Below are 24688 nucleotides of genomic sequence, written 5' to 3' on the forward strand. Positions count from 1 at the left end.
GATGACAGGGCTACGATTCAAAATCCAAAGTGAAGGAGAAGGAGAAGCAGCTCCTTAAATTCTTCTGCAGCCCAGTTCCCATGGAAAACATCAGAAGTCTTGTTTCCACCTGCTCGAAACAGAAACTGGGTTGAATACGTGTCAGATGTATCAGAGACAACTGCTACAAATTTTGCAAAATTCATTTCCAAGGATCTAAGCAAAACTTGGTTTTTATAAAGATGTTTTCCCACAATGATCAGTTTTTTAAAACACTACTAGAGATTAAAAACTGTGTTGAGGGAGGCACCAATCTGCACAAAGGACCAAATCCCAGCAGCACATGCAGTCAGCTGTTCCTGGGGCTCTGAAGGAAATGACCCAGAGGGAATGGTTTGCCTCACACAGGCATAATTCTAGAGAATACAATGTAACATCAACCCTCCAAACACGATCTTCTGCACAACAAAACCATCTAAACATACAGGCCACAGAAGAGCAAGGCATGTGTATTCTCTTTAACCAGCAACTAGAAACTCCTCAGGCTGGATTCACAATGGATCTGCCAGTTCCCTTTGGAAAAGGCCTGAAATGAAAGTCAGATGCTTTCCCAACCTCCTTTAATGCACTTTTGAGATTCACACCTGAGCTACCTGTTGTTTGCAGATCTCTTTCACGTTTGGTTATTTGAATAGACAGGCATGGAAGTGCCTGTCTATCCTGTTAGATATTCTGACTCATTTTGGAATGAACTGGAATGTGATAGCAAAAGATGAGATTATAAACAAGCACCTTCAAAGGGAGATTATAATTTGATGACAGGGCAAGTCACAGTGGTGACCTGCAGTAACTATTAAGCAGCACCTTAGGCGTTCTGGGAAGGCCTGCTACTACAACACTGTTACAAGTTGCAACAGTAAGGCCATCTCCTTCCTTATACTTGTGGCAACACATTTACTGAGCACCAGACTAAACGGGATTTCAGGGAAATGCCGTTTTCCTTGCAGCCCTGGCTCGCTCTGCACAGCAGGCTGACCTGAGCGTTGGGCTCTGCCTGCAACAGCGGTGAACCTGCGAGTTCACCGCAGAGACCAATCCCGGCACTCCCTGGCAAGGCCAGGGACCGAGGCAGCACTTCCCACACGCATCCCCGCGGCGCGCCCCAATGCCCGCCCCGGCCCAGTGCCCCGCCCCCGCGCCGTGACGCGGCCACTGCCGCGTGTCCCCGCCCCATGGCGGCGGCGCTGGGAGCGGCGGTGCTTGCAGCGGCCGCGCGGCGGCGCACTCAGCGGTAGCGCAGCGCTCCGCGCCGGCCGTTGCCTCTGCGCCGCTGCGGGGCCGTGCTGGCCGGGAGCGGCTCTTCTTCCCGCCGGGAGCGGCGCCGGGCGGCAAGGGGAGGCGCGGCCCTCGGTAGACAGGTGAGGGACGATCTCCGTCGGGGGCTGGGCTAGGGCAGAGCGGCTCGTTCTCAGCCGCCCTGCCGCTGGAAGTGGGGCGGGCAGGGCAACACAGCGCGGCTGGAGATCGGGCCGCCGCCGGGTCCGGCGCATCCTGCGCCGTGTCACTGCCGCCCCCAGCCGCGCTTCCTGGCGGCTCGTGTTGGCGGGAGGAGCGAGCGGGGCTATGGGGAGGTGCCAGAGCCTCTGCGCAACCTGTTCGGGGAAGGCATGCGGGGGGGATCCGCGGGGCGATTTCGTGCAGCGGCTTTCGTCGCTGTCACTGGAGAGTCGCTCCCGCTTTCTGCCTGCAGCTCGCTGTCCCCCGTCTGCGGGGGAGTCCCCGGGAGGGGTCCGCGGGAGCTGTGAACGGCTGCCATGTCGGCTTCGGGACTCCCGGGAGCTGGTCCCACCGTCGAGGAGGCCCCGGCCCTGTAGGGCTCTTAAGCCGATCCGTCCTTAATGCCTGCCGGAAAAGCAGCGTGCGGCCGGCGCCCTCTGCCCGCGATCGCTCCAGGTGTTATTTACGCTTTATTAAGTTTGTAAAGCGCGTTGAGATCCCCGAGGACGTAAAGCGGTGCCTGCATGGCTCTGTACAAGTATCGGATAAGCTTGGCAAGCGTGTCGTTTTGAACTGGAGCTAAAGCTTTTGCACGCATTTTATCGTGGTGGTGTAGCCCCCGGGCACCCGCGCGACATTTCTGTCACCGCCACGGTTTGAGGACACGGCACGGCTCCTTTCTCCGGAGGAGCTTCGGCACTTGGACAACATGCAAGGCGGTGGGATATTTTCCTTCAGTTTCCAGTGTTATGCCAGGCAGCCGGAAATGGTAATTAACAATGTATCATCTTCACTGAAGTAGTTTTAGTTCTGTCAGAAATTACCTGGCTGATCTGAGGGATGAGGAAGAATTTAGCAGGTGTGGATCTGATATTTGCCAGCGCCCGGGGAATACAGTGCACCTCTGCATGCACTGAAAAGCACAAGCGCCGAGTACCCTTCACGAATCAAACAGTATCTCCATCTTCAGGAGCACAACCAGTGCAAAGGGGCTTAAACCGAAGTCATAAAGTAGATTATAATCCCAAATGCATTTTGGATTTTCCCTGGATTCTGTAAACACTCTGTCTTGAAAATTCAGAAGAAAGAATACACAGAAACTCTCACCTGTTCGCCTTCAATATCCGGTTGCATCACTGGGATTATTTTAGTTCTGCCCCATCTATATTTTTCATAATCTCATAACCTTTGGAAATTCCACTGCCTTTCTCTGATCTGTTCCAGTTACTTTCATGCCTGCTTGGACTGGCACTGCAGGTACAGGCCTTCACTTTGATATTAACCCACCTTTTAACACAACTAAGCATCACTTTTCTTGCCTAGGTCAGTATCTGATTGCATTACCTATAATGCTTCCTTTTCTCCAGATTCACTGCCATTCTGTTGCTTAAGATTAAATGCTTCCTCTGCTGTAAAGACTGCTTTGCAGAGTTGAAGTGCTAATACTGAAAGGCTGATTTTCATGGCCTTTATTTTCCCAGTGGTACGCACATTAGAATTTTCACCCCGTCTTCACTTTGTTCCATTCCATTTTTTTCTATATGGTGCTCTGCTGTACTATCCTACTTTTACTAATACAGAAAGGCAGGATATAAAGCAGGTAAATGGCTGGCTCAAGCAAAGGCCATGCCCTCATACTCCCAGCCACAACAACAACAACAAAAGTGATAGCCAGAGGACTGGCATAGTTACGCTGCCACAACTCACTGGAGAATTTTGCTCATGACCTTTTCCTCTGGCCTCACTCGTTCCCTGCTGCTATAAATTTTCTTATCACTTACTTGTTACTTGATGAATCCAGGTTTTTAGGTGCTTAGCAGCAGCAGTTCTAGGAATCAAAGCATTTTGAAACATCCCTCTTGGGACCCCTTGTGAATTTACTGTGATGTTCTTTGGCACTGGCCTAGCAGTTTCACCTCTGCCATCCAGATACCCCTTATGAGTTAGTCCCTCTGTAAGCAGGCAAGTCATCTTAGGCTTGTGTTGAAAGCAGAGTTGCCATTTGACAACAAAGAAGCAATGTTCCATGCTGACTCCAAGCAACAATTCCCATTTTCTTTCATTTGGTTGGATCTGTGTCCTCTTTTCTACTGTTCAGCACCTGGACACATAATTAATAGAGCTGGAGGTAATATTCAGAATACTTGTCAGTAGTCCTGACTGTCAGACATACAGAACTGAAATTTGTTCAGTTTAATGGCACCCAGAAGGCCAAGTGACAGAAATACACTGTCTTTTCTTGACTTGTAAAAGGGCTGGTGCAAAACTACCTCACATAAAATGCTGACCCCTCCACAAAGGGCTTGGCTGCAGTGCTCAGAAAACAGCTGGTTGTTAAGCGATAAAACTGGAGTGGAATCTAACCAGGTCTCTGCTGTCAAACCACACTCTGTGTTCACTTATATACATATCCATAGCTATGCATATTAAATAAAGATCAGATCCCAGAGTGGTTGCCAGAATGCTTTGGAAAGAGGTCTCTGGCAGCAGTAGGTAGTATGTCCATGGATTAAAACTAGATGCGTGGATGTTTCACATCTTTTCCTCCGGACTTGTGTAGCTATGTTTGCACACACCAAGAGGAGGCTGAGAAGGAGATACCATGAGATATTACGGCTTTGTGGAACTGAGATGAGCAGTCTGTGTAGCATTACCAATCTATGAGGGCAAAACCTCCTGCTACAAAATGATGGACAACTGAGCTGGCAGCAAGGTGTCTCAGATTGCTTTTTGGAGCCAGCTGAAGTGGTGTAACTGCACAGCTCTGAGTGAAAGAGCTCTGGCTACCAGCTTTGCATGGGCAAAAGATCATTCATTACATCCTTACTTAATTTGACTGATGATGGCCCCAGGAGTAGGTTTGAGATCCATCTTGTGAAACTGTCATTTCCATTAATACCTCCTTTTTGCTTTTCAGATATGGCCATGCCCAGTTCCCTTTTGTGGGCTGTTGACATTTTTGGGAGAGTTTATACTCTTTCCACTGTTGGTCAGTACTGGGAGCTCTGTAAGGATACACAGCTGGAATTCAAACGGATTTCTGCTGTCAAACAGTGCTGCTGGGGAATAGCCTGTGATCATCAAGTATACACCTACGTGTTCCCGGGTGATGTTCCTATTAGATACCAAGAAGAAACCTATGAGAATCAGGTACACCACCTTCCAGGTACCTCTGTTGCACTGCCTCATATGTGTCAGAAAGGAATGATAGTGAATGCATACATCAGCTGTCCCTGCATGTTTGCCTCACAAGAAGATTGTTTCGTTTCAGTTACTTTCTTTTTTAATCTGATGTACAGTTTACTGTTCTAACTCTCAAAGCAATCTCTCACTGAGTGCCACGCCAGTGTGTACTGTGGCCTGTTCTGTGCTGGCCATTTGAGGATGAACATTCACCCTTCTCAATTGATGTTTCCGTCTCCTTAGTGACAAATACACAGCCCCCCTGAGGAAAATGTCCTGTGTAACTTCCAGGCAACAAAGTTACATTATCAGAAATCTATTCTTCTTAAGAAAATGCTATTTTTCAGTTTTCCAAAGACTTCTCTAATAAAAGCACAACTCTCCATTAAAGTACATTTCCAGAAGTATTCTGCAAGAGCTAGCAACAACAAAATTAAACTCAAATAGTGTGCAGATAATATGCAAAGTGGTTTAGCCAGATTCCTAGTAAAAGTAAATGATAGTTTGCATTCAAATTATAGCAGGACTTTGAACCACTCATTTTCTACATGCCTTAAAATGTAAGGCATTATCATGTGACAGATTTTGCCAGTGTTTCTATAGTAGGTAATAGTGTGGGGAAAGAAAGAAACATCACAGCTTAATTGGTGAAAATCATAACAAGTTATTTGTTCTGTAACTGATTAAAGCCAGATTGGGAAAAAACACAACATTCTTGGTATAACAAGATCCAGGAAAGATTTACTGATAGTTACCTTGACAGTCTCTGGCACAGAAGCAATGCTCCTCCTAATGCAGGCAAGATGCTAATGATCTTTCTTAGGGGAAGCAGATGAGATGCCAGGGCCATATCTACAGCATTGTTCTAATGCAAAAGAAGAAAGCACTGTTAGTAGTAAAATATACCATCAGATGTTCCTGTTTATATAGCTAACAATGACTTGGTTGGGACTAGCTCTGCATCAGACCTTCTTTGAGACTTCAAAAAGGGTATGTTAGGTAGGGCGAGTGCTTTCTTGTGCATCCCAGGAACTGCAGAAAATAAGAAAAGTATCTTTTTTGACTCCCTGTAGATGTCCAGTGAGATGATATGCTCTCAAATATTTCATTTATTATTTCTGACAGCGCTGGAATCCAGTTGGTGGCTTTTGTGAGAAACTGCTGCCCAGTGACCGCTGGCAGTGGAGTGATGTGAGCGGGCTAAAACATCAGCAGCTTGATAGTTTCACGCTGCCTTCACCACACTGGGAGTGGGAGTCTGACTGGTATGTGGATGAAAATATTGGAGGGGAACCAACAGAGAAAGGGGTAGGTGAACAATACCAAAAAGAGATCTATTTTCTGGGGATTCATAGTCTGTAAAATAAAAGGCACTTTTATAGAAGTGTAAAAGGTCTGTAAAAATAAAAGGCACTTAACTGCCTGTAGCTGCTTCTAGGAAACAGCTTGACTCTAATACAACAGAAGGAAGGATGTGGTCTGAAGGCTCTTGAAGTCTACTGGAGCTCCTGTAGAAACTTTTGATTAGGCCACAAAATACTGGCATGTGAATGCCACTGTTATTTAAGATCCTTACTGTGAAGAAAGTTAAATGCTTTACTGTGTCTTGTCTGTTCCGTATATATGCAGAGGAATTTGGACATGAGTGATAAATTGTCCGTGGAATTAGCTGATCTGTTAATCAGGGCTGTTGAGACACACAGAGTAACTTGTCCTGCGTTCGTAGGAGTAGAATTGCTCCATGTTATGATTTCAGGCTTTCCCTTGGTCATGATTTTCATACAAGAAAACCTCTGTTTGCAGGGCTGGACTTATGCCATAGACTTCCCCAGCACCTACACAAAGGATAAGAAATGGAATTCTTGTGTCAGACGCAGGAGGTGGATCAGATACAGGAGATACAAATCCCGGGACATTTGGGCAAAGGTTCTGGTTATCTTTTAAATATTAAATAAACTGATTTTCTGAAATAACCAATTACAAGTGCAGGGAAATTAATTTTCTTTTCACTGCTCTGTAAGCTGGACCTACAGAGGATGGATTCTCTGACTTCCAATTTTTCTTGTAAGCATAAAGGGAAGGCTGGGATTTTTCACAGAAACCTGTGGTAATAAGGTGCAGGTCTCATGGTAATGCAGTTGGAGATAAGGTGTTCAGTTCCTTTGCAATTCCAAACCAACTTCTTAACTTCCTTTGGTTGTTTGATAAAGCACTCTCCTTTGGGGTTGGCACCTGTCTAGCATCATTCACCGGCTGTGTCCTTTTTATGTATGAATAATTGTTCTTTAATAATTGATGTTCCATTCCAAGAATGCACAGAAATTGTAGTTTGTGGTGTTCCAGCTTTCCAATTCAACAGTGCATGCACTGTTCTGTGAGTAAAGATTTCCTTTAGTTAGGGGATGAAATACAGACTTGTCTATGCTGTTTCTGCAGTTGTATAGCAGCCTCGAATGAGAGGAAGAATCTCCATGCCCAGCCACTTTAGCAACACATAAACCAATCCTCAAAAAACAAGTTAGGCCAGCAGCCAAATCACCTATTTGCAATGTCTCCTCTTAATCTTCCTTCTCTTTGCTTCAGATCGTATCAGACAATGATCCAGATCAGCTGCCAGACCCTTTCAATGACATCTCTATTGGAGGATGGGAAATCACCGATGAACCTCTTGGTCGTTTATCAGTGTGGGCAGTGTCTTTACAAGGAAGGGTAAGTGCAGGCTCCCTATGTTTTCTAATAAAAATTACTACTGAAAAGGAGTTAAATGCTTTTGAAGCAAGGCAGGTTTGTTAGGTTGATAAGGAAATACACTGCTTGTGCATCTGCAGAAGATGTAAAAGGTGTTATGGAACTACCTTACCTGACAGCTTGCACTGTTAATGAAAGGTTCAGTGCCCAATAGCATTTTATAGAAGCCTTAAACCTCTGTAAAACGTGAATCGTAAAGGCTTGGGCTGAGGAGGGTCCTAGATACACCTTCTGGATGTAAGAAAAAATGCCCAGAATGGAGAATGTGGCACTGGTTAAAGATTCTTGAAAAGCACTGCACCATGTCTCTGAAGTGGAGAGTCAGGAATGATTGATGAAAGACTTTACAAAATAGCTAAGACTTTACTGATCAGGAAGCGATAACCTCCTGACTTGATAATATGCAATCCAGCTCTGGAATGTTTGCAATTTACTTTTCATTGAAAACTATACAACTTTCTTTTTTGGTTGTGAGGTTTTTTTGGTTGGTTCAGTTTGGTTTGGTTTTGTAATGTTTGTTTTGGGGTTTTTGGTTGGTTGGTTGGGGTTTTTTGTTTGTGTTTTGTTTGCTTGGTTAGTTTGGGTTTGGGGTTTTGGGTGGGGGGTTGTGCATTGTTTTTCTGGCTGGTTGGGTGGGTGGGTGGTTTTTTTGTTAGATTTTTGTTTTAAGTCTACCATAAGGTCTCTCCTTTTTGGCTCAGTGCTGTAAAGATTTGATTCTTGCTTTCCTTTCTTCATCCTTACAGCATGTATCTGACATGTCTTTGCAGCAAGCTCTGTTTGGTGAAAGTGAGGTCAAGCTACCATCTAACAGAACATGTTTGTGTTATGTATTTGTCATTCTTGGTTTATATAACGTGCCCTGAAATACACCAAAGTGGTTTTTAAATGTCAAAATACACACAGAACTCGTAGCAATAGGTTGCTGTACCCAGTGCAGATTTGCTTCCATGATAAATGCTGGCCTGTAGCAAAGCCTCCTCCCTTAGTACACATGGAAATAGCATCAGCTGAATAACCAACATGAAAAGAAAAAAAAGGCTTTAAAGGTCAGAGTGCAGGCACTGCATTAAAAAATCCTGTTGTTAAAGGAGGGCTGTTCTTTCCAGTTTGTCTTCATGCTTGTCTCAATGGTTTCATTGTTGTAATGATATTTTGTTAAGGTTTGTTTGTGTTGGTAATTTGTTTTGGTGGTTTTTTTAAACTTGCCTAGGTGTGGTACAGAGAAAACGTCTGCCACCACAATCCAGAAGGTTCCATGTGGTCCTTAATCACCACTCCTGGTGAAGTTGTACAGATCAGCTGTGGACCATATGACCTCCTTTGGGCCACTCTTTGGGAAGGGCAAGCTATTGTGAGAGAAGGAATTGACAGGAATAACCCTCAAGGTAAAGTTTGTTAAATTAGCTGAAAACCCCTTTGATTTATGTAGCATTGAATAAGAAACTAACCTACAATGCCCTCTGGGGTTTGTTTCTTGCAGGAATTTCCTGGAGTATTGTGGAGTCTCCAAGCTCTGAAAATGGGATTATGCACGTCTCTGTGGGTGTTGATGTGGTGTGGTGTGTTACAAAGGATAGAAAAGTAAGAGGTGTCATGCTCTGGTTTGGGTTTTTATCTTCCCTTTTCCTATTTGCTTTTCTCAAACAGGCATGGAACTTTCATAGGAAACATTTGTGATTTGCACTCACTCTCCCCATGGTGTGGGGAATTCTAGTTGGAAGTGACCCATAGGGATCATCAACTCCGATTCCCTGCTCCTCACAGAGAGTCTTAAGAGTTTTGAAGAATGTACTAGAGTGCTCTTGTGCTAGTTGCAATCAAGTCCCTTCATACTGAATTCAAAAAAGGTAGATGAATTCTGTGCATGTATGGCAGTTCTAAGTAATTGAGTTATTCTGGTTTAATGAATTACAACTTGTCAGCTGAGTCATGGTAACAGATTGTGTCCAGCCTGCTCCATCTGCTAAGTAAAACCACTGTAATGGATGTGGTTTTTCTTCAGCTTTGCCACAAGGCAGTCAGGTGCACTATCTGTTATGTGATTCAAACAACAACTTCTAAAGTACCTGCTTGCCACTGTATGACTGTATACTAAATATAGATGCAAAGTTTTCCAGGTACTCAGCCCACAGACACTTTAAGAATTGGTAAAAACTAATCTAAGAGTGGACAATTTAAAGAGCTGTACCACTGAAATGATCCCTCTGACAATTCCCTCTGTCAGCCCTGCTTCTAGGGTGTGAACACAAGAATGCTACTTAGAAGACTGTTCAGAGTGACCAAAAGTAGCCTACAGTTGACACATAATCCAAAGTGTTTTTCTAATGGCAGAGAAACTCTCACAGAAAGTCGTAACAAAAAATCTCCTTGTGGTCTGTTCTGGCTATAGTTGATTAGAAGAACACACAGTCTGGATACTATTAAGAGAATGATTTTATCTTTACCTGATAAAGGACTAAGGAGGTAAGTGACTTCTTAAGGCACTGCAACAAGTCAGTATTAGAGATTAAGACTCATCCACTAAAGAAACTTAATTCTAGCTGTCAGCTTGCTGTCACAGAAGGAGCAAAATTCAGACATTTTGCTGTTGCTGTTGTAGGTGTGGTTTAGAAGAGGAGTGAACTCACATAATCCTTGTGGAACAAGCTGGATTGAAATGGTTGGAGAAATGATGATGGTAACTGTAGGCTTAAATAACCAGGTAAGACAGCTGTATAGTACTGATGAGAGAATTTATATTCCCTTTGTACAAGCAGGATTCACATGTGGCAAGGATTGTTAGCAATGCCAATATGGACAGCTGAGCAAGAGGTCCACATGCTTGAACTGCTAGGGAGGAAGGCATGGCTGAATTCTTCCCCAGAAGATGAACAGTCAGCATGTCTCTTGTATGGCACCAGTTGGGTGCAGTTTTCCCTTGATGGTAGAGAATTTTATACTGCATCTACAGTATTAGCATTAAGGAAGAATGCAAGAAGAAAATCCTCTATCCAGCAGATTTTTGTGCTGTATGTTCCATCAATGCATCTTTTTTGTGGCTGCTATCTACCTGCCTCCCATGGTATTTTTTTCACCAAGCCCTTTCCTTCCCTAGGTCTGGGGAATTGGCTGTGATGACAGAGCAATTTATTTTCGGCAAGGTGTCACACCAAGTGAGCTCAGTGGGAAGACATGGAAGGCAATTGTGTCTGGCAGAGAGAGTGACAGATCTCAAACTGGGAGCTCAACAAGCCTGCTCAGGTACTCAGTGAATGCCTGCTTGCAACTTCATACACCAAGAGTGTCAATGCTAGGAGATAGTTCTTGGCATTCAGGTGGTCCAGATAGGGAGGACTGGCAAAGGCATCTCTAGTGCCACAAAGCATTTGCAGGTTTTGCCATTAAAATTAGCAATAAAAAGCCATTGCTACTGCTGTACTCAGAGTAGGAACTGAAGCTCCCACTTTGGAATTCACTGCATGCTTGCAGTAAAATGCAGAACTAGTCTCTAATAAGAGAAAACATTACCTATGAAATATCATGAAGTGTCAACTCTGCTTAGGAATTGTCCTTCTGAGTGTCACTGTACGTTTCCTTTCCTAGAAAGATTAAATCAGTAACTGACTGCTGGCTTCTTGGTTGTGAAAGACACACCAGCGAAGCTGGGAGTGCAGCAGAAGCTACTGGTTTGAGTCAGTGTGTTCTGAGTAAAAGTCTTCTCTAGCCAAGAGAAAAATCTATGATAATAGGCTTTTAAAAATACTTTTTGTTATTTCATATCCAGAAAATGTGATGTTGCTTCAGTGTTTCCCTTAGGGTTGCAGAAGCCAACACCAGCAGCTGTTAGAAAAGCTCAATTAAATACCTTCCTCTGTTACAGATTTTTGCCAGATTTTTGTTTGACTCTTTTCCTTTGATGATAGAATTTGACCTTCAGAATTCTGCTTTCTCTCTCTTAAAGCTGAAACACTAAGTTGATTTCTGTATGCCTATGGTCCCAGGCCTGTGTTAATTTTACTGCTTTGAATGATAATTAATTATCTATTTGTCCCCCAGTGCTGGCTGTTTCTTTACTGATGATATTCAGAACCAAACAAATGCAATCGTTCAGGGTGATGCAGATACTTCCTCTGATACAGAGCTTCCAAGTGTACCCATGAACCCTGCCAACACCCCCCTGATGGGAGCTGCAGCCAGCAGCAGTGCTAACAGCACAGACAAAGGGACAGCAGAAGAATGTGCACAATTGACTGTGGATCCTCTGGACTCTGATCAAGGAGAAGCCACTGTTGCTTTGACCAATAATGAGAAAGCTAATCTTGAAATGCATAAATCTTCTATAAACCCAAATCCTTCTGCAGAACTGCAGTGGACAAACATTGACTTGAAGGAGGTCCAAAAGCATCCAGTCCTCTCTGTCAGCACTTTTGCAGAAACATCCAGCCTGTCTTCCCTTGGCATGTTCTCAGTGGGAGCTGAAGAGCAGTATGGAACCGATGACCACCCACTGTGGGCCTGGGTGTCTGGGGGAGGCTGCCTTGTAGATCTGCACAGCCCATTGAAGTGGTTCACTGTGTCATCAGGTACTATCCAGTCACCACAACAAACCCCAAATCCCAGTGCTCTTCATGAAAAATGTTGCTTTGGGGTTTTTTTCTATAAAACTATGGCACAAAACTTCTGATAAGCCATTGCCTTTCATTGCAGTTTAATATACTCCATGTCTGAGGATAGTGCTGCACGTATTCAGCTGTGCAGCACTTGAGGACTTTTGTCTGAGTTTCTGTAAGGATTTTGTATTCTGTGCTGGATCTGCATCTCACTTTTAATTGCAGTGAAACTGCATATCTGGGTAAAACCCATGATATCACTGAACATTACCTGGAAGCAGTGAAGAGAGGTCTCTTGGGAGATGCAGATGCCACAAGTAACTGCCTTGGTCCTGCCGAGAGAAGGCTATGATACAGAAATTACTCACAGACATTGTGAATGTGAGCTTAGCTGATAGTGAGGTTGGGATTTAGATTCTTGAAAGGCAGTGGACTATTTTCAAGATAAGCCATGAACTGTGGCATCCCAGTATTTAATAATCTAATTCACTCTTTTATTACCTAACTCTCTGGCAGTTCAGTGTCAAAAGTCCCATTTTTCCAAGGTTATAGCTTTGAAAGATTCTATGTAATTATCTACTGATCCCAGTTCTATGCATCATTTACAAAGTTTGGCTGTAATATACTGATTCCAAAGCATAACAATTAGAAAAAGGATGTTAGACTGGGTTGAGTCAGTTCAGTGTTTGCAGCAGCATTATGTCATACCTTTCACAGAACTGTATTCATAGCTCACTGGAGTTTATTTGGTTTGGTTCTGTTCTAGGTTTGTCATCCTCTGTGCAATCTCTGTCTCTGTCAATCACTCCAGCACAGACAGCAGCATGGCGAAAGCAGATTTTTCAGCAGCTCAGTGAAAGGACAAAGCGGGAACTGGAGAACTTTAGGCACTACGAGCAGGCTATTGAGCAGGTAAGCAGTAGGGACACTTAGCTCTTGTCTGCTAAATCCCTCTGTTGATACTGGGAATCAAAATACATTTCTGCTGTACTGCTCTGAACTTACTGCCAGCTTTATATTCTTGTCCTTTTTTCTATCTGTAACAACTTTGGATTCTCACTGTCTGAGCTCCCTGTGGCCAGCTAGCAGCTTATCAAACATGGAGCAGCAATCTTTATCTATAAACATTAGGGGAAAGGAGCGAACAAAGCCTTGGTCAGCATTATTTGAGTACAGTAAAACCTCAAGTCTACAGAGAAACCTTTGCAGCAGTGGAACATTGTATGAATTATTCCAAGACAATATGAGGCTTCTTAATTGAAACAGTGACTCAACTGGGTGAACTTTCCATTTCTGCAGCCACTAAGAGCTTAATGTAACTTGCATAAATAAAGCAATGACACAAATGTCAATAGCAGCCACTTAGATAGCAGCAGGCTTTGTTATGACTCCTTGGTTCTCTCCAGATTCATTCACATTTGGGTCCCTTCATTGCTAACTGCCAAATGACATCCAGAATTCACTTGATTAAAAACACTCAAGAGTCCAGAGGTTTAATCAAGTTTTGAAAGATTATGTCAAAAGCCTTTAAAGTTCAAATGAAAGTTATAACAGGAGCACCTTAGAGTCAATTTGTCTCTGTGCTACAGCACTTTAGTTGAGGTGAGGTGCTAATACTAGTGCACATATGCCATTTCAGTGCCTTTCTTTCCAGGCTTGTCAGTTTTCATTTTGTCTCCAGCTTCCTGAACACTGTGGTGCACTGTGTCAGAATTAACTGGTATGACACAGCCTGCACCACAGCAGAGATTTCTTGTGGTCACAGAAAATAGTATTTGGGAAAGAGTCATGCAGTTTCTTTAATCCTGTAAATTTGTGGTTTTGTTGCAGTCAGTGTGGGTTAAAACTGGGACCTTGCAATGGTGGAGGAATTGGAAGCCTCACAAATGGATGGATGTTCGAGTTGCACTTGAGCAGTTCATCGGGAGCGATGGAATGCGTGACAGCATCCTCTTCATCTACTACATGTATCATGAGGAGAAAAAGGTGTGTTCAACTGGAGACCCTTGAGACAGTTGCATTTGGCAAAGGGGAAATGGTTTCCTTAAGGGAGGCAAATTATGGTATGATATTGGTCTAAGTTTTGGGAACCAGCTAAAAGGTAGCCCAGGGTGCTAGCAAAATGGAGGCTTTCATAAGCTGTAACTATGCTAATGCTGTCAGAAATACTCTGACATTGATCAAACCATCAGCTTTGCACTAATTCTTCTTTAAGTTCAAAACATTCTTGACTGTGAAGATGGAGCCAAGCTTGGCTGGCCAGGGTCTTCATAAATATAGGCAGTAGGAATTAGAGATAATGCAGAATTGGAAACTGAGCCAAATTCCTTCTACACCAAGAACTGATTCTTTGCTGTCCTTGGCAGGAATGTCTCATTCATTGTCCTTAGCTACAAAAATGCTGGCTCTGAGAAAGGTACAGCTGAGTTTGCTTTAGTTGAAATTTGTTTTCTCTTGTCATAGTATATCCATGTGTTCCTGAATGAAGTCACTATTATAGTTGAAATTCTGAACGAAGCCAAACACTCCTTTGCACTGTATACACCTGAAAGGACGAAGCAACGATGGCCAATCCGGCTGGCAGCCACAACAGAGCAAGAAATGCATGACTGGGTAATTCTGTGCATTCTTCATTTCAAGCTGAAATAAAACACACAAGCTGGCCTTTGAAACAACATTACATTTACAGTATCTAGGCTGTTTATCTATTTTCACAGCTTGAAGTATTTATCAAGTCTGTTTAAACTTATTTAGAGGCACCAGAGACTTCCTGTCTCCTCTGGAGCTTTCTGATGCTGCAGTTCTCAGTAAAACCAATATTGTTTTTCCTTCTCTTCCTATCTCTGGATATAGATTAGGGTACAAATGAGTTGGGAGTTTAATTGACTTAGTCTCTTCTGTATTGGTGGAAGAACTGTTGTGACTGTTCTGGAGAGTCCCACATATGGACAGGCAGGCAGGCATATACACACTGAAGCAATGGAAACCTGCAAGATACTTCATAATGAGCAGATACTGCAAACCACATTGGTTCCAGTGATGGTGTTAATAATGTCCAAAACGCTGAATTCCAGTGCCTTTGAGAAAAAGCTGCTAATTTACTTTGCTGATTTACAAGAACCTGCAAAGGTAAAACTTCATTTTGAAGTATCTATGGAAGTATTTGTCCTTGCTGTGAACAAAAGCATTTGGTTCTCTGCTTCTTGATTTGTAGCTGTCTTTGCTGAACATGTCCTGTTGTGAAAGCAGACGGATCCAAGGCCCTCCTTCTCACCATGCCATTTGGTCAGTTACTTGTAAAGGAGATATCTTTGTTAGTGAGCCAAGTCCTGAACTGGAAGTTGGACCACACCTGACACCATGTGATCAAATGTAAGAGGTTTCAGAAGCTGTTCTTTCTGGCTCTTTCTGGCTTCAGTGGGCTTTTGGGGTGTATAGTATTGCTACAGATGAAGGTTAATGGCTGCCCTCATTCATAAGTACATCTGAAGAAATTCAGCAAACTGCATTTTAATTCTTACATGCTGAAGCTATTAATGCAGTTTCAAAAGCCTTTCTCACTGAGATCCCATTTTTTGTGTGATTGCATCTTTAATGCCATAATTACTTAAATTACGGGATGGCCTAGACTAAAAGTAAACTTAATCACTGCAATTGTAATGTAATTTGAGCTTGCAGTTTTATCTGAGTCAGGAAGTCTGACATTTTCAGTCCTCTATAGTCACTACAGCTCCTTTATGGTTTCCATTACAGCTGTGACAATCCAGTACTGCAAACTCTTCAAGCAGAAAAGTAGCAGCCTTGGAACTGGTGGCTTAAAGGCTAAGTTTCAATTTAAAAAATAGCCCCAGTTTCAAGTTACTTGCACAATGTGTGTTTGAATAGTACCTGACAAATCCTTTAGTCCTTTTCCCACAAGGTAGAGCACCTCTAACATCTGGCACATCACAAAGCTGATGTGCTCTTGAATCTTAGTTCAGGGGCTCTGCAATCTAGATGATTTCCTGGCATTCTGATAACTGAATTACCCCTCTGCAATCTCCTTAGCTTCCCCTTTCTTCCCCAGAAAAGTACCATGAAATTGGCTGTAAAGCCCCAGAAAAGGACTGACCTGCAAAGATTAGGGAAACAGGAACAATTAATGTCCTTGTTTTTGCCAAGCCCTATAGAAAAGAAATAATTTGCTTTATTGTTAGATAAAGGCAACTCCTAGATTTTAGAAAAATGAGGATGAAGTTAAAGCTGAGGTGTCCTTTAAGATGTAGAGATTCTAGCAAGATCATCCTAACTAGTGTTTAAGCATAGATATATATAAAACACAACCCATCAAATAAAATACTTCAAAGCCTGAAAATGCCAAGTGGAGGCAAACAGGTTCCAGCCAGCTTTTTGGTAGTTGCTCAGAGGGAAACATTTTCAAGTGACAACTGTCTACACTTAAGAGACTGCACAGAGGTTGAACAAATGAGCATATGAAGTTGTGTGTCCTTAAGATTGTTGAGTTGTAGGAGGGGAAAGCATATACTACTGATGGATGTGGTGTAGAGTCAATGTAAGACGTCCTTTTCCGGGCAGGTTTTGGCGTCAAATTGGAGGTCATCTTCGACTGATAGAGTCCAATAACCGAGGCGTAGTGTGGGGCATAGGATATGATCACACAGCTTGGGTTTACACTGGTGGATATGGAGGTGGCTTCATTCAAGGTATGGACAGTTTGTCTACTGGGAAGGAATTAGCATTGCAGTTTTATATTTGTATTTTCAGCTTCAGAGTACGAAATAGGATCATCGGCAATATTACTGTGGCTGTTGTAATGTAAAATGCAGTGTCTTTAGGGTCACTTTACTACAATCAAGTTGAGCTTGATGATCTCAGAGGTCTTTTCCAACCTTAATGACTCTATGATTCCAATCATTTCCTTCTCACAGGACTGGCCAGTAGTGCTGATAATATTTACACACAGTCAGATGTGAAATGTGTTTACATCTATGAAAACCAGCGGTGGAACCCAGTCACTGGATACAGCAGCAGGTTGTTTACTCAACTTGTTGTCTTTATTTACTGCAATTTTTTATTAGTGTGAAATGAAACAAGGGGTTTCTTCTAGCTTTTCAGAATAATTATTATGATTCTACCTTCTGTCTCCTCTGACATTTGTTGTTAACCTGAGATGGAAGGAGCACTCTTTTCAATTTTCTAGATTTGCAGTTATCCATTCAAAATGCATTTGTAGTAAAGTATTAGAGATCTCTGCTTTGTGAGCACACAAAGAGTACCTGCTTGCAACATCTTTCATTGTTATGGCCATACAGCGAAGTTCTTCCTAGGAGCTCTATGTTGTATACATTCTGTGCTAAATAGATTTGGTCTGTGAATAGTACGTTTGAACATAAGTGCTGAACAAGCATTCACATACTTGGGTGTCTATGCCGGAGAAACTTGGGATTCACCTTCCAATTTTAAACAGTAGTGAGGAATATCACTCTACAGAGAAAAGTTTACACAGTCCTTAATTTTGGAAGCAGTTGCACAGGTTCCCTCTCACTATCCTCACAACTGACATGGTATTTCCAAATCCCGGGATTAATGACGGAAGAACAATGTGCGTATGCAACAGGGAAGTGCTACAAGCAGGTTTTTCTTCCCTCACCCTTTAAATTCTCTGCTGTAAATGACCTTACATTCCTTGTACACTGTTCACTGTTTCACCGCAGAGGTCTGCCCACGGACAGATATATGTGGAGTGACGCGTCTGGCCTGCAGGAATGCACGAAAGCCAATACCAAGCCTCCTTCTCCACAGTGGTCTTGGGTAAATTTTGTCTTAAAAGTCTTTTTCACTAAGAAGGCAAAGCTTAGCAAGACTTGGGCTCAAGTGACCCAGACTTTCTTCCTGGATCTATTGTAATATTTAACCTCAGTTTCCCCATTTATAGAATAGCAATAATCTTCCATAGTCAAAGGAATGTTAAGCATTGAGTGGGGTTTTTTGTTTAGTGGAATTTAGCCTTCTGTTGCAGTCCTTTTCAACTGAATACAAAAGAATTGGGAACCTCTCTATGAATTGATATTGCAGTTATTAGAAGGTTTTTGCCAAGTCATTGCACCCTCAAAGGTGGAAAGAGGTTATTTTTATTACACAGTAGGTGTTGATTGTGCTTGTTATTGTCTCCTTTGCCAACAGGTATCCGATTGGTACATTGATTTTAATATCTCAGGTGGAACTGATCGGGAAGGCTGGCAGTATGCAGCAGACTTTCCAGCGTAAGGAGATACCTTCTTCTACCTAAAATTCTAGCAGGGAAACCTCCTAGTTCCTTAATTTTTCTTGTTTGCTATTTTGCACGTTAACTGTGCTTTAACAGGGACAAGCATGCCTTGAATTCTCCCTTTGTATGGGGATAATAACACTGACATTTGCCAGGGAGCTGGGGCAGCAATGTGAGCTTAGCAAACTGCATTTCCAACCTGTTAAATTCAGCAGGTAGGTCTGGTGGGCTCTCAGGCTGAGACTGACATGGGAGATGCTCTGACTTCCTCATGAACAGCTCTTTAAATCTGTTTTGGTAGGTCCTACCATGGTCACAAGACAATGAAAGACTTTGTCCGACGGAGGCGCTGGGCAAGGTGAGGAACTAAGATAAAACCAGATGGTTTTTAACTGGAATGCCAGCAGTTCCCTTAAAGTCTCCTTTAGTTGTAAGGGGAAAAGTCTCATCACCCACTCATAAAAAGCAATAGTGAAGAAACCTGCAATAAATAACCCATCTCCAGTAGAGAAGCTGATGATACTAAGGTATTATGGCTTTGATTTTAAGCCTTTACAGGTGGATGCCCTGTTATATTTGGTGGGATCCATAATACAGAGAACAGCTGCTCTCTGTATCTGATTTTCTTCATGGATTAAGGAATAGCAGAGTCTAGGTATGTTAATACATACTAGGTCACTTGTTTCAACTGGTAATGTGTCTTTTATATTAATAGTTTTAACACATGAACTCCACATACTGCATACTAGGCAACAGATAAACTCTACCCCATCCAGGTCACAACACGCTGTATTCATGTGGAAGCAGGGAAATGGCAGACTGCCACTATATTCTGGTCTGTTCTGTTAAGCAGAGTCTGTGCATTTGCTGGTTTTCCAGCTTTTCTATGCTTTCTGTACTTGAGTAGCTAAGAGCTATGCCAAGAAATTGCTGTGAACTTACAGTTACACATTGTTCTGTTTGTTATTGAGACCACAAGGCTAGTATTTTGGCCCTTGTACAAAAATGTTTGAAGTAAGGTCTGGAAGCATCAAACTGTTCCAGGATGTGCAACAAAACAAACATCCAATCACTCAGAATGGTGACTTGAAGAAGCAACTTGAGAAACACCCTCAAGCCTAAACATTTTCTCTGGTTTTAACTATGAACTGAAAATTGAAAACCAAGAGGGAATAGGTGAGGGCTGGATACAGGAGAGAAGTATGTCCTGAGGTTTTTAGGCTATTTTTCATACACAGAAGATGCTGCTAGTAGACAGCACTATTTCCCTACAGCTTCCACAGGAAAAAACGTCAGGAATATTTGCACTGAAGCCAACAACAGAGAGAGAAACAAATTCAGTTACAGCAAGTATGCATTTCTGACGGGTGTGGGGTTTTTTTGCTTCAGAAAATGTAAGATAGTCACCAACGGGCCATGGCTGGAAGTGCCTCCAGTTACCCTGTGGGACATCTCCATAATTCCCAGTTCAGATGCAGATGATGAAGAAGCAGTAGCACTATGGGCAATCAGTGACAAAGGAGACGTGCTCTGCAGGCTTGGAGTGACACAGCAAAATCCAGCTGTAAGGCTCCCTGTTTATTTTTCTGCCTTGTTGATGTATTTAATGTAATTATACAAATTACATTCTAACATAATCACACAATTTGAAGTAACTGTGCAAGTACACACAATTAGGCCCTGTCCTCCCTCAAAGCACCTTATGCTTTTTCCCCGTGTCCCAGATACGAAAGCGCTCGGCCATCGACTGTACCACAGCTTGCTGCCACATTTCCTGCCTTAGCACTTCTCTTGCATAGTCCACCTCAGCTTGTGCCATGTCCCTTGCAGGACCCTCTCTCAGCCCTTGTATATCTTCTTGTGAAGCACTTTGCTTCCACTTTCTGCACTGATATTTTAAGTAGTTGATTATGTGGGTATCCCCACAGTAAATCAACTGCTGAGGGACAGAATTTTTCTGAAGTCCCAATCTAATGCCTGTTGACATCACTAGGAACTTACCCACTGATTTTTCTGGGCCTGGAACTGACTCTGCATATTCAGGACAGGTGGATCTGGACTAACTAACAGCTTTGAGTTCTTTTATGGACTGAGATAGAAATAATTAATGAATGTCCAGTACAGTATGCAGAAAGGAACAAATAGTCCCACTAGCTTCAATAGGAATGCTTATTTCCTACTAAAAGACACCAAATTAGGGTTGGTATGCACTGATTTTAAGCCATATTTACAATGAAAAAAATACTAATGGTATGCTTTAGTGGAATTTGGAGAAAAACTGCAAGAAGTTGAAAAGTTATTGGAATTATTTTGGTTTTTCTCTTCCTGTTCAATCAGTTACAAGAGCACAGACCTGTAAGGCACTGCAAGAACAAGATTGGCATACTGTGGCTGGATTCTGACACCCCGTATCAGTTGAATTTCTGAGATTATTGTTCAGTGTAATCAACACCAAGGCATTAAAAACCCAAAAGGGGTCGAGCCCAGTTACTCAGAGACGTGTAGGCCCTGTTACAGTCCAGCACAGCTATTTGCAAAGGGCTACACAGCAAACTGTCTTTGAGGATCAGGGACCTGTTTCTGTTCATTGACTTTGTAAGAATTATTTTTCAGAATCTTTTTCACTGCCTAGAGTCTCCTATTTGGCAATAATCAACAATACTTGGTTGTAGAGGTTTTTAAGCTATTGTTTCACAACTAATCTTTCATGATTTGTTAGGGAACATCCTGGCTGCATGTGGGAACAGATCAGCCTTTCATTTCCATCTCAATTGGAGCATTTTACCAAGTGTGGGCTATTGCTAGAGATGGTTCTGCCTTCTATCGGGGTTCAGTGTCTCCAAAAAAACCTGCAGGTAAGGACTTGTACTTTAAGTATAGTCTTTGTCTTACACATTGTGTAAACTTAGTACACTGCCATGTCTGAAAAAGACTAATCTATTTAGCAGAGGCCTTTCCAATAGCTGTGTAAACAGTGCATATGAATAATACTTATGTTAATTATAGCAGTTAATTTGCTCTTCACTTGCATGATTTGAAGTTTCTAAAAAGGAAGCTAGTGAAAATATGTTAAGTGTAATGTCATTCATGGCTTTTTTGCACAGCCCTGTATTTCAGCTGCAGGCATTTCCAAGACTGCTCATACATAATTCTCTTTTCTCAATGTTTTACTCAAGTATTTTTGACTTTCAGGTGACTGCTGGTACCATATTCCTTCACCTCAAAAACAAAAGCTAAAACAAGTCTCAGTAGGACGAACGTCTGTGTTTGTGTTGGATAAAAATGGTAAGGACTTGTAAAAGTATTTACCAGTATTACAAAAAATAATTCAGTGTAGATCAGATTGATTGGAAAAGGAGTGCCTAAGCCAGAGCTTCTGCAGACAGATTACTGCTGCTCCCAAGAAGAGAAGTATTTCATTTTCAAAGAGATGGAGTTGGCAGCCTGCTTAATGAGTGGGTTTGAAGACTTGATGTTTGTTCCATACGGTAGTGTCCCGGATAGCAACAGTCCAGCATCTCTGTTAATACTTTGGGGTGGGGGAGAAGAGATGGATGAATCTGAAAGAAGAGAATTGCAAGGAAGGATTTGTCTGAAACCAGAGACCATGCAGAACTGAAGAATGCCTTCCTGTTGCAAATCACTGCATGGTAAATAACAAAACAAGCTTCTAACACCAGTCTGCTTCAGAGATCTTAATCTCACTTGTACTTCCCCAGTTCTTTATATGAACGTTTTTCTTCACAAAATTGTTGTAAAGAATAACTAGAAATACAAATTCCAGAGTAGGAACTTCATTGTCCTTCACTAGGCAAAACCATAAAACACTTCCACAGAACACAGAGAGAGCATTAACTACAAATTTGTTGTGCTGCATACTAGTACTTTATACAACCCTGATGCCCTGAGCTGCAAGAGTCACAAAGATGATTAGGGGACTCAAGCATCTCCCCTATGAAGAGAGACCAAGAACACCTGGGGCTGTTTAGTCTTGAGAAGACTGAAAGAATCTGATCAATGTCTATAAATACCTGAGGACTGGCTGTCAAGTGGAGGAGGCCAATCTCTTTTTGGTGGTGTGCAGTAATAAGACAAGGAACAATGGATACAAGCATAACCATAGAAGGTTCCACCTCAACATGAGGAGAAACTTCTTTACAGGGAGGGTGACAGAGCACTGGAACAGGCTGGGCAGAGGGGCTGTGGAGTCTCCTTTTCTGGAGACTTTCAAAACCCATCTGGATTCATTCCTGTGTGGACTACCTTGGGTGGCAGGGGGTTTGAACTTGATGACCTCTGGTGGTCCCTTCCAATAGCTAACATTCTGTGATTCTGTAACTAGGACTACTTATTTTATAGGCAATCTCTGGTACCGGCAAGGGATCACACCGAGCTACCCTCAAGGATCCACTTGGGATCACGTTTCAAATAACATCCGTAAAATGTCTGTAGGGCCCCTGGACCAGGTGTGTATTAAGCTGCCTTCCAGCTCCTTAGTTCATTAAAAAAAATATGCTTAACATACTTCAGTAATGAAATTAAATGTTTTGTTTAACTTTATTCCACAAGGTGGTGGTCTAAGTGATGGAATCTTGATAAGGCAGAAGTCATGCCAGGGAACAGTGATACAGCCAGCCCTTTCCTGTAGAAAAGCTTTGTTCATTTGTTAATCTATTTTTTTTTCCCTTTAATTGAGGCCATTTTATGTATTTAATCTCCTTCCAGCCACATCTTACTCTCTGTTAATGCTTTCATTATAAATTGGTATCTGGTTGGTTGGGTGTGTCTGACTAAATTAGAGCAGGGGTTTTTTTTGCATTTTCAAGGTCAAGGCCAATTTCTGAAGTGGTCAAACGGAATTACAATTTTGTGTCTGAGAGGAACAGCATGAAAAGCACATTTTATTGCCTCTCTCTGCTTTCTTGAGGTCTGGGTGATAGCTGACAAAGTGCAAGGAAGTCATAGTTTGAGCTGTGGGACCGTCTGCCATCGGATTGGTGTTCAGCCAATGGAGCCTAAAGGCCTCTCATGGGATTATGGTATTGGGGTGAGTGCTGGGGGCATAACACCTACTGAAACTTGGATATCCAAATAGCTGGGGGCATGCTTAAAAAGGAAAGTGCCATCCTGCTCCAGCTAGCTAGCTTTGTAAGGCTTGCATATTCCTGCAGGAAAATTACTTTAATTCTTCAGTTTTAGGTTCCTTTTTTAAGTTAATATAATGGGTTATACAGTTAAAGCTAGAAACTATTTTATTTGCATTTTAAACAGAAACTTTGATTTTTCCATTTTACTTTTTTAAAATAGCTTCCTTGCAAGTCTGCATGGGATTGTTCCTTCTTGTTGTTTGTTCCCTCTATCACACTTAGTGTTGAGAGAGAGGCTATTTCAAGGCTCTGCCCTCTTTTCAGATGGGGGAATTAACACCTCACTTCTATTCTTAATTCCCTGCAATTCTCAAGTTTACTACCAGGGTACCTCCCTGAGAGGGAGACAATACGGTGTGTGTTGTGTTTTGTTTTACAAGGAGCCTTTTTTCCTGATTCAGCTCAGGGCAGGAAAAAAACCCAGTATAAAACAGTAGTATCCATAAAGCATCACATCAGATATCACTGTTGCAAGGTGATTATTTTTAAAATATTTCTCTATCAAACCTTTTACAGGGTGGATGGGAGCACATTACAGTCAGAGGAAATGCAACTGAGGCATCTAGGGCCACTACACATGACACTTCAGAGGAAAACCCTGTAGTATCAAAGGATGGAGAAGATGAGGAGAGTAAAGGGAAAACAGAACACTCTAAAACATCTCTGATGGTCAGTGAAAGTCAAGAAATGGACAGAAACGCTGTTAATTGTTAAGTTGTCATCTACATGTTGCAAACAAGCAGTAGTGGGTGTAAGTATCTATTGCCTGTAGAGAAAAACATGACCTTTTTGTGCTACTACTATATTTTACTGAACTGAATTTTGCAGTGAGGGATTTTAAATATTGGTTTCTTCAACTACATCACATGGAAAAATGTGACTTGGTAGAGCTAAGTTTTGTCAAAGCAGGCAAGCTTGGCCTTTTGCCAGAGCTGCTACACAACCATACTGATGTGAATATTTTTGCAGATGGTCACTTCTATTAGAGTTTCCTTCCCTACATTTCTCTCTTATTCATATACCTTGCACACTCTCCTTTAGATTTGTATTTGAGCAGAGATGCTGATGTCATTGAAATGAATTACAGGCAGTTCAGTGATCTGCACTGCAAACTTAAGTGGTCCTGATTGTACACGCACCTAACTTTACTCATGTGTGTCCTGCTTCAGTAAGCACATTAGTCAACAACAGGAACCCCTATAGAGGTTGGAAGGCACCAGATACTTGGAGTTACACGCTTTCATAGTGTAAAAGACACAAGGAAGTCTTTAAGA

General features: G+C 42.4%; 1 protein-coding gene across 4 annotated transcripts; it reads left to right on the forward strand.

Annotated features, from left to right (window-relative positions):
• The first annotated feature begins 1203 nt into the window (after window positions 1–1203).
• Window positions 1204–24388, forward strand: TECPR1 (tectonin beta-propeller repeat containing 1). Of its 4 annotated transcripts, none has more exons than XM_054180391.1 (25): window positions 1204–1397; window positions 4394–4626; window positions 5785–5967; window positions 6463–6585; window positions 7243–7368; window positions 8621–8795; window positions 8891–8991; window positions 10010–10111; window positions 10505–10650; window positions 11446–11972; window positions 12766–12911; window positions 13830–13985; window positions 14463–14612; window positions 15214–15371; window positions 16575–16702; window positions 16928–17030; window positions 17714–17810; window positions 18183–18262; window positions 18569–18625; window positions 19657–19831; window positions 20987–21122; window positions 21460–21552; window positions 22627–22733; window positions 23195–23314; window positions 23931–24388. In XM_054180391.1, exons 2-25 carry the CDS (start codon window positions 4396–4398, stop codon window positions 24126–24128), a joined length of 3618 nt encoding a protein of 1205 aa, XP_054036366.1. In that variant the 5' UTR covers window positions 1204–1397; window positions 4394–4395; the 3' UTR covers window positions 24129–24388. The 4 variants fall into 4 exon arrangements, with proteins under 4 accessions (XP_054036366.1, XP_054036368.1, XP_054036365.1 ...); XM_054180390.1 differs by lacking the exon at window positions 1204–1397 and adding an exon at window positions 1838–2195; XM_054180392.1 differs by lacking the exon at window positions 1204–1397 and adding an exon at window positions 2783–2799.
• Window positions 24389–24688: the final 300 nt, after the last annotated feature.

The sequence above is a fragment of the Dryobates pubescens genome, chromosome 4 (genome assembly GCF_014839835.1).
Source record: "Dryobates pubescens isolate bDryPub1 chromosome 4, bDryPub1.pri, whole genome shotgun sequence".
Classification (NCBI taxonomy): Eukaryota; Metazoa; Chordata; class Aves; order Piciformes; family Picidae; genus Dryobates; species Dryobates pubescens.